This window comes from Nestor notabilis, unplaced genomic scaffold (assembly GCF_000696875.1).
Source record: "Nestor notabilis isolate BGI_N333 unplaced genomic scaffold, ASM69687v1 scaffold17931, whole genome shotgun sequence".
Lineage (NCBI taxonomy): Eukaryota > Metazoa > Chordata > Aves > Psittaciformes > Psittacidae > Nestor > Nestor notabilis.
In genome coordinates this window covers 11,450-12,103 of record NW_009915404.1, presented here as the reverse complement: position 1 = coordinate 12,103, position 654 = coordinate 11,450, and the positions used below count along the sequence as shown (strand labels likewise).

The 654-nt window shown below is 61.6% G+C and overlaps 1 protein-coding gene across 1 annotated transcript in view; it reads left to right on the top strand.

Moving 5' to 3' along the window:
• The window catches only part of MRC2 (mannose receptor, C type 2), a gene marked incomplete at both ends in the record, with an annotated part of 18,182 nt that overhangs the window by 6,976 nt on the left and 10,552 nt on the right, over positions 1 to 654 (top strand). The window contains one exon of the mRNA XM_010024129.1: positions 415 to 569. Coding sequence (XP_010022431.1) covers positions 415 to 569 — 155 coding nt within the window. The remainder of the gene's footprint in view (positions 1 to 414; positions 570 to 654) is intronic.

Here is a 654-nt window from a genome sequence, read left to right as displayed (position 1 = left end):
AGGCTCCAGGGGGGGCTGGGGAAGGGCTGAGGAATGCAGGGAGTTAGTGCTGGGGGAGGCAGGAGCCACAGGAGGATGGTGAAGGAGGGGGACATCCCCAGGCTGGGAGCAGACTGGGATAGGAGGGAATGGTGGAAAACCGTTGGACCTGAGCCTGTGGGTCCAGGCTTTGACCATTATGCTCTGAAACTGCTGGCAAATGTCCCTGTGTTCCCCGTTCCCTGCAGGCAGGAGCTGCCCTCCCTTGTCCTCTCCTGCCTGCTGGCGCCACTGGGGTTAGAGGCTGAGCCCTGCTGTGGGGTTTGGTGCTTTGCAAAGACACGGTCCCATCACCGGGGCTCGTGTGCTGGGGGGTTCTGTGAGGTTTCAGCCAAGCAGGGGCAATGCCACCCCCCAACCCTCCTGTCTCGGCAGATGTGGAGGAGCTCTGGATTGGCCTAAATGACCTCAAGCTGCAGATGAACTTCGAGTGGTCGGATGGGACACCCGTGAGGTTCACGTACTGGCATCCCTTCGAGCCCAACAACTTCCGTGACAGCCTGGAGGACTGTGTGACCATCTGGGGACCGGTGAGAGCCTGCTCAGGGGCTCATCCTGCAGCACCCTCATGGCCAGGGGAGGGATACCCTGAGGAGCATCTCCAGACGGGGCTGG